The sequence below is a fragment of the Pyrus communis genome, chromosome 3, assembly GCF_963583255.1.
Source record: "Pyrus communis chromosome 3, drPyrComm1.1, whole genome shotgun sequence".
In the NCBI taxonomy this organism is placed as follows: domain Eukaryota; kingdom Viridiplantae; phylum Streptophyta; class Magnoliopsida; order Rosales; family Rosaceae; genus Pyrus; species Pyrus communis.
Window position 1 is genome coordinate 26,314,025 of NC_084805.1, and position 9,460 is coordinate 26,323,484.

General features: G+C 33.3%; 1 protein-coding gene across 2 annotated transcripts; it reads right to left on the bottom strand.

Moving 5' to 3' along the window:
- Positions 1-225: 225 nt before the first annotated feature.
- On the bottom strand, positions 226-8,497 carry LOC137727813 (floral homeotic protein AGAMOUS-like). 2 transcript variants are annotated; one of them, XM_068466644.1, is made up of 9 exons: positions 8,283-8,497; positions 7,586-7,824; positions 3,357-3,438; positions 2,464-2,525; positions 2,280-2,379; positions 2,060-2,101; positions 954-995; positions 650-819; positions 226-492 (listed from the first exon to the last, which is right to left on the bottom strand). In XM_068466644.1, exons 2-9 carry the CDS (start codon positions 7,813-7,815, stop codon positions 489-491), a joined length of 732 nt encoding a protein of 243 aa, XP_068322745.1. In that variant the 5' UTR covers positions 7,816-7,824; positions 8,283-8,497; the 3' UTR covers positions 226-488. The 2 variants fall into 2 exon arrangements, with proteins under 2 accessions (XP_068322745.1, XP_068322744.1); XM_068466643.1 differs by having other exon boundaries at positions 226-565; positions 8,283-8,496.
- Positions 8,498-9,460: the final 963 nt, after the last annotated feature.

The following is a 9,460-nucleotide window of genomic DNA, read 5'->3' on the forward strand; positions in this document are numbered from 1 at the left end:
CTCCTTTCCATTTCCATGCCAGGATAGGAGTGAGTATGTATTATGGGACTCATTCCATCCTACTGATGAGGCCTCCAATATAGACTCTGCAAGAAGAACATACAAGTTCTCCGACCGGTTGGACACTTATCCGATATATATATATATATATATATATATATGTATGTATCACACCTGGTTAAACTCAGCCTATAATCATGACTAAATATCACACAATCAAACATATATTAATAAATAATCCATGCAGCCTTGGATATATTTATATATCAGACATATATAATATGTTCAAACCAACATTATGAAAGATTCAATCACATGTAAGTTGGAGGAACTTGTTAGGGTAATTTCTCACAGAAATCTTAGTACACATTGCTGCAGGCATAAATATAAACATACAGACAAGAAATCCGCTTTCATATACTAAAATACGTACGTATACCTACGTACTTGGTACCAACGGTCTTCATTCCCAAAGCAATCTTGGTCATTCATCTGGTGTTATTATACACGCCCACCACAATAAACTAAATCAGCAGAAGCAATGCAGACCAAGCATATATATTAACTGCACGAATAAACGATGATCAAAACAATGTGAATAGTAGTATGTGAAAATGTGTTTGATAATTTGGGATTTTCATGAACTTACACTAATTGAAGGGAAATCTGATCGTGGCGGGGATTGTAGTGATTATTGGGTTGTAACACGTTCACTTGGAAATAGTCCCGAGAGTCGTATGGCTGAGACTGCAGGATCTCATAGCTTCCTCCTCCAGCCATTACATTTATGTTCTGCTGGCCCCTCTCATTCTCAGCTATCTATATATCCAATTCATAATTTCCCATGAGTTCTAGCTAAATACGTACTGCATACTCACATAAACACAAACACAATATGCGCACGAGCACATAAAACCACACAATTTTTTTAAAGAGAAGGAGAGAGAACTCGCCTTTGCTCGTAGGAGCTGGTTATTGTTGTGCAAGTCCAGTTCCTGCAAGGAAAATTTTGACAATAATGAAACCAAAAAATATCAGTTTGATGAGTAGAACACTCATATAAGTTATATGATGATTTCAATAGTACGAACGTACAACTTGTTGCGATAATTCACCATTCGTACTCCCTTTGTTTTTCTAATTTCCCCTTTGTTTACTAAATTACCAAAGCACAAAACTAAGAGAGGGGAGTCCAAGGTAGATATATAACATATATAGGAGTGTGAAAATCGTCACCTATTATTAATGCTCGTTACTAACATCTAAGACTAAGAACTCACTGTTAGTCAACATAGAAGCTATAAGAACGGTGAGAGGCGTCTCTTAAAAATCGAAAGAAAAACCTAACAAAAATTTTGAAGTATAAATCAAATTTTCACCAGTAATCTTGAAAAATATTAGTTTTCAATTCATTAAAAGAATGATGATTTATAACAATGAATTGCAGATTATCATGTTTTCTACCATGCGTGTACTGATTAAGTTGATTAAGACAGTTTGCTGCCGGCCTACAGCTTTCCAAATGCAGATGAAACACATTTACAATATGTTCAGAAATAAAGTGTGTATATGTATGTATGTATGTATGTATGTATAGACCCTTTATGCAAAGGAATCCCCATTTAAAAAAAAAAATAGGGATTAGGTATGGGGCCCACTTCATATCGAACTTTAACGATCCGAACCGTCTATTTTGTAAGTCTTGATTCATAGATCATCCTTACAAAAATTCAATTCAATCTAAAACCATTTGCTTATTTAATTATCAAGATAAAATTTCATTGTTTCTTATATAATAAAGTATTCATTAATTTCTTTGAACTCAATTAGATATCTTAAACATTTCGGATTTGGCTAATATTTTGCAAGGGTGATCTATGAGGTGTAACATGAAAAATAGATGGTTCGGATCGTTAAAGTTCGATGTGGTGTTGACCCTACAACTAATTCCTATTTTTATAAAAAAATGGGGATCCCTTCCCATGAAGGTTTCATGTGTGTGTGTGTCATAAGAAAAAGTAATTTTGTGAAATGAGCAAACTGAGTTGAAGTGGTGTACCCTTTTCTGCATGTACTCAATTTCGGCAAACAAGAGCTCATTCTGAAAAGAGTTCAAGATTTGAAAGAAAGAAAAGAAAAACGTGTCAATGGCTATGCAAAAGCTAGAAATATGATCATAACAGACAGTTCAGATCGCGAAAATCATTAAAATAATAATAATAATAATAAAATAAAATAAAAAGAAAAAAAAAGAAAGGATCAATAGCTTCATTAGATACCTTTTTGGATCGGATTCTGCTAATTCCTTTCTCCAGTTTATTCTCCAGGCTCTTCAGGTCCTTGACAGAAATACTACTCAATGCATCACCCATCATATTCCTGGAAACAACATTCATATATTGTCAAGGAAAAGGCTGCCAAGCTTATGGTATAGCTAGGGTTAAATGTCTCTAAGAATATTACCGGTTGTCATTCTGCAATTTCACTATCTGCGCACGCAATTTCGCAGCTTCTTGCTGGTAGTACTGAGATTTACATCAATAAAGCAATAGGTTAAAACATCTGAACATTAAAACTGTGATAAAAATTCATACAAACACTGCTTTAACAGGATGCATGCTTTAAGATATCACAGGTACGTACACCTTCACATGTTTGCTTCTTAATTAGGGCTTTATACGTTAATACATACATAATGTGTAAATATAAGAAAAGTTTCGTATATGTGTATATATATGTGTGTAATACACACACACACGCACACAGCCACATAATTATTATAATTACGGCTCCATATACCTATCATGAATTACAAGTTAGGAAAAATAAACCTTACACAATTTCATTAACTGTTAGTTCCCTGAGAACTTGATATCTTTGTATCAAATATGAGAGTGTGAAACCACTCTTTTAAGGCAATTATATTAATCAAGATAACAGATTAACTACAATTATCAAAGCATATTCTTGTAAAAAAGCTTTCGCTTTACCGGTATCTTTGGTTGCAATGTGAATGAACAGAGAATTTAAAATGGATCTTGAATGCTCACCCAAGTTCCAGGATTTATATTGGAAATATTGATTGATTAAATAATATAGCCTAAAGTTTGATAAAGACATCCAAAAAGGAAAAAAAGACTTGTCTTGGTCATGGATTGGCTTTGTTCAAGACCTACATAACTAGTCTTGAAATCAATGTCTGAGTAGTTCAAGACTTCATATTTCATGGTCCCCTAGATGATATCAAATAAAAATGACAATGAAATCCCAAAAAAAACTGAATCTAACTTTTAGAATCAAACTCCAAAATTATGAACTTTTCTGCCAAATAATACCTACAATCAGGGTAAGTGTACCTGAGTACTAGCTTCAGAAACTGATCCAGTATTTGAAGAATCTGCACATGCCTTCTTGTACCTCTCAATTGTTCCTTTAACACTGCATTGTATGCACTCATAGTATTAATATATGAATCTATATATGTAGGGACCACTGAAATATGAGGAGGATTCGACTAAAGTGATAAATTAATAACACTTTTAGCTACCAGAAAAGACCTTCATGCGTTGATACCCCATGTTAGACATTCTCTTTTTTGTCACTAAGATTAGATTAGATTGGATTGAACAACTCATAAAATTGAAGTATGTTGAAGGTAAAGAGAGGTAACTAATTTTTCATTTTAAGGGGATTAGAAGGGATTAGATGTTTGACCCAAAAAAAAAAAAAGAAAAAAAAAGAGAGGGATTAGACGCGAAGAAAATTTTCTCTTTTAACCCTACCATTTTGAGGAGATTGAAAGGGGTAAGTTTTTTTCATGAGTAATCTACCTTCTACCTTGAACTTGGACAAAATTCTTCATTTCTTCATTTAACACACCTTCAACATGGTGAGTTATCAAATCCAATTTAACTTAAACACCAAACAAACCCATAGTCCAACCAATATGTATGGAACCAGTGCTCAAAAGCAAAAAACACCAATATAAATTAATGCAAGTACCAAATCCTCAAATTATAAGCAAGCTACATATATATACTATAGCATTGCTTATGCATCACACTTTAATAATGTTAAGAAATATACGGTCTGAAAAATTGTGACAGTTAATATGAAAGGCATACCCTGAGGAAAGCTACCTAGCAAAAGATTGGTTCTCTGTCTAGCTTATCAGATCATACTTTCAAACATGAACGGGTATGAAATAAGTTCCTAAACCTTTTCTACCCTAAAAATACTGTGAAACTAAAGAACAAGATCTTAATTAATCAACCTTTATCTTAAAGCATCTAGGGAGATAAGATGGTAAGCTTCAAGAACATGGTGTGGAGTGGAACTACCAACTAGTTCTTTAGTCATGATATTTTTTTTTCCAATGTTTAAAGAGGTCTCAAATTTGAGAATTGGCAAAAGAAAGCAAAAGGTTAGGAAACAATAAGATGCTACCATTTTCTGTTGCCTTAGGTAGTAAGTCGTTGCATGTGGTTCAATATAGTGTGTTGGGTTTCTTATACTTTTGCATCTCAGGTTCGAAATTCTCTCTCTACATTATTATAATAGTTTCAAATTCTTTCCTCTCCCCTTAATAATAATAAATTGTAAAAAAAGTAGTAAGTTGCTTGAAGTAATGGAAGGCTTTACATTTTAATTTTTTCAACCTTTACCCCTTTGAATATTTTTCTCAACTAATTAACATCTTGGGGATAACTATACAAAAGAAACTTAATTACTAGCTTCTCTGATCCAAAGTAATGAAGCATTTTATACATGTAGGGGTTCCAATCTCAGTTTAACCAACAGTTCTAATTGGGTTCTCTTGTCATCTCTTGGTGCTTGCAATTATAAGTGGAGCTCTCTTCACAAATAGTTTCTAGAAAAATGAATGAGCACGAAAATTAGTGCATTTTAATTAACTTGATATAAACGCTTGGGTTAATTATATATAAAGCTGCTGATGTTCATGTCAATTTACAGAAGAACACAACATGTAAAGGGAGTTCCCAACCACAGCAGAATTTCTGCAAAATGCCTGCTTATCCTCAGCAGAATTTCTGAGTCAGAATCGGCCTGTACTAAAATTTGAATTTCTTTCCCCAAGCTCTAGCCTTTCTGCCTAGTTCTATTCATTTCCTTAGGCACACATGCCATCACATACCATTAAGTGCTAATCCTACTGACTTAATCTGAGATTTTATGACTAAATTTGAATTATAAGGCAATTTACTAACGGTCAAATGAACAAACTCTTTCAGTTAACTGAGCCTAATTACTAAATCAAATCTCAGTTCCTTGACACCAAAAGGAAAACTCAGTTCTCTCAGTTAGACCTGCTGACCTATTTCAATCAGTCTCTCAACTGACGGATGTGAATACAAAACCATATATCAACATCATAATTATACAAATAAATACAAAAGATCATTCATTTCTTAAAAAATAAAGACTCACGTTTTCCTATGCATACCGATTCCTTAAAATCGTCGAGCTTGTGATTGGTTCCCTGTGCCACGGTGGCACAGCTCCCCAATATGATTGGTTCAACTAGATTAAAGGCCGTACGTCTTGCCACTCATAACACAAGGGACATTGCCCGGAGTTCACCTTTTTACCCACCTCGAGTACCTAGTGTATTTTTACACCACACCCTTTTTTAACATCGCTCACTCTCTATTTTTCTATTTTTTAGTTCTTTTTAATTTTTTTAATTCAACGGTTAAAAATAAAAAAAAATATGTATAAAATGTAAATAAATTTTTAAAATTGAAAGATATGTATAAAAAGTAAATGGATATTTGTGGATAGAAACACTCTAAAAAATTATTGTTATTTTCTGTCTGAAAGACTGAACCTCTGATGAGAACATCAAAACCGTCTGTTTTCAGCAGCAGAGAAGGCAGCAGACATATAAGCCAAACGCTCAGACGTTTCCCATTGGCTCGCAGTTGTCGTACGTTGTTTCTGTTTCACTGTATCTCTCAAACACTCAATAAAACTTGCATAAATATATCTATGCAAGATCTTCCGCAAATGCAATAACCATTCTATGATGCCATAATTTTGATGACCCAGTTGAGCTATGATCTCTCTCTCTCTCTCACACACACACACACACACACACTATCTCTCCCTAATAATTTGGAAAAATAAATTATGAAAGAAATTACTTTGAGAGATCCAATCCAAGTAGAAAAAATTAACCAGCAAGGTAAAAAATTTAGGGTTGAAGAACTGGGAAAAGGGGAAGAGAAGACAGTGTAGGAATCATGATACAAACGCCTTTTGTCAGAAGTCAAGAACCAAAAAATCTTGTGTGACGTGACCAAAGATTCTATTAACCAAAGACAAAGTAGAAAAAACGAAACAAAAAAAACCCAGAACTTAACCCTAACTAGACCACATCCCATTCCCAAAAAATGTTAAATTTAAGGAAAAAGTTGACATTTTGACACTTGGGTTTTGATTGGCTGTGGAAAAAATGTCTCCTTCACTCGATAAGGGTTACCCACCACAAATCTTTGGACAAATTGATTACCCAATGTTGTTCCTTATGAACCCTAATCTGGGAAATTAGGGTTTTTAATTTTCTGTGGGAAATTCCACGTGGTGAAATTGAGATTTGGGGAATTTTAGCTTCTGGGTTTTGGTGGCTGTAGCCAGATATGGATCTACAGGGAAGTTTGTTTCATATTTCAAGCAAAACACATTTGGGTGTCTTGGAACCCTAATTTGTGCTTATTTTGCAGAGAGGTCCTGTCAATACATTTATTTAATTCTTTTTTTATATTAAAATTGTACTTTACGTTCGTGATGTCTACAACTGACGTGCTATTAAGGAAGTGTCAAAGAGATGGGGGGCTTGGCTAATGGGGGCATGACAGCTTGTGTGTTAAAGGCCTGCTTAGCTTCATAGATGACATAGAGAGTCATGTAGAGAGAGAGAGAGAGAGAGATTAAAAAGAGAAAGGGGAACAGAAAATTAACAGCAATGGAGGGAGGGAGGGTAAGGAGCTGATCTCAGAAGCCTGCATACATTCCCAAAACCACTACTTTTTTCTATCTATTACACCAGATCTATGTTTCCACCAAACCAAGAGCTAAGAAAATGATCATAAACAGAAAAGAAAAATTAAATTAAAAAAAATGCCCAACAAAGGCACATACAAGGAAAAAAAACAAAACACAAGAAAGACAGACAAGTGAATCTTATAAGTTATATAGAGAGATAGAGAGAACAAGAGAGAGAGAGAGAGAGAGAGAGAGAGAGAGAGCTCAATCTCAACTCAACTGAGTAGCATAACAATGATTATGTTCTTCCTGATTAAATCCACTTAAAGATCTATCTCACAGAAGCAAAAATCTTGAGGACTGAAAAACCAATAATTTTTTGAAATGCTAAATTTGTGACCAAAATTTGCACAAAAGAAGAAAGAAAAAGAAAAGAACTTTAACAAGAACAAAGAACTTATATTAAAAGGTAAATTTAAAATATACAAAATTTGGGTCTGAAATATTTTCTAAAATTCTTTCATGAAAAAATTAAACGAAGAAGTAAAATTTTGCAAGTAAATTGAAGCAATAATATTACCTATTGTTGGCATACTCATAGAGGCGGCCACGGTTAGAGAAGACTATGAGAGCAACCTCAGCATCACAGAGCACAGAGAGTTCATAGGCCTTCTTAAGCAACCCATTGCGCCTCTTGCAGAAGGTCACTTGACGATTTGTCGTGTTTTCGATCCGCTTAATCTCGATCTTTCCCCTACCCAATTTTCTCTGGGGAGAGTCCATGGACAAGGATTTGCTTTCATAGGCCATAGTTGGAAGCTGAATCAATAAGAACAAAGAGATCAATCAATTAAGCACCTTCCTAATTAAAAAAAACAAAAAAAAAAAAAACCACCCCAGAACTTTAATTAATTACTATATTCTAGATCACCAACAAAAAGTTTGAAACTTGCAGTAACAAATGAAATTATGAAAACTTGGTGCAATTCAACTACAACAACTAGGGAGCTTAAACTATAATGAAGTAACTAATTAAGCTAGCAATCCCAACTTCAAGAAATTGTGAGCTGAAGAGATTTGATGGAACTAAAGTTTGAATTTTTTATATTTGTTTTGGATGATCTTGGTGAAAAAGATTGATGGGGCTAAAAGAAGTGAAGCAAATGAAGAAGATTTAGGAGATGGTGTTTGAGTATTTTGCTCAGTGAAACATGGCAAAAAAAAGATCATAAGATGATGATAATTAAGGACAGAAACAGAGAGTTCTTTCTTTCTACCTTTTGGGATTTTTTCACAGCTCCACAAATCTAAACAAGGAGATATGCAGAAAATGGAGGTGAGGTGGGATGAGAGGTGTGTATTTATAAAAGAAAAAACGACATTTTCTCAGTCATTTTAATTTCCAAAGCAATTATTCTACAACTTTATATATTTTTCACTGGCTAGTTATGCAATGGAGATGAAGCAAAAGAGAAAACATGGGAAATGGGATTCACTCATTTGACTCAGACTCCATCAACCATTCACTTTATTTATTATTTATTACTTTTTTTTATTATTAATATATTTTTCATGCCTGTGAAAGATGAGAGGTGATAGGGAGGGAGAGAAGGGAAAGGTTACTTTCTGAAAGCGATTATTAATGGTGTGAATGTGACGTTTGGCTAAGCGGCTTTGCTAGCACACCTCCCTTTAGGTTAAAATATTGACAAAATGTATACATGTAAACAATAGAGAAATAAAATAAATTATGGGAACTTTTATAAAGAGTACACTATATTTGAGGGAACTTTTATAAAAAGAGTTTGAGTTAAGTTTATTTTAATTAAAAATAATGTTATAACTTTATTTAATGAAAAAGTCTTAAATTTTTAATGAAAAACTCTTAAACTTTAATAAAAATGACAAGAACTTAAATTTTAATGAAAAAAACATAATTTTAATATTTAAAAAAAATAAAAAAAATTTGAAAAGCGGGACCCACGCATCCTTACACATACTGCTTATGAAACTTACTACACTATTTATGAAACTTAACGGTACTACATTGTTTATGAAATTTACTACACTGTTTATGAAACTTACTACATTGTTTATGAAACTTAACGGTACTACACTGTTTATGAAATTTAACGGTAATACATTGTTTATGAAACTTAACGGCACACATGTTTATATTTTTTGTTTTTTCTTCTTTTTGTACTGATCATTAAATAAAGTTATTAGATAATTTTTTTGTTAAAAAACAAAAATTTGAAGCTCTTTTCATTACTTTTCTTTATATTTAAAGATGCAAATAATTCGTACAATACGATAGAAATAAAAAAAGAAGTGAACTTTTGGAAAAAAAATTCGTCGGACGTTAATCCGGCCTCAAAGAAAAAGGTGGTCACCATTACAAAACTTGGAATAAAAATACCATCCATCCAAATATTTGCTAATAAGTCCGGGCGCT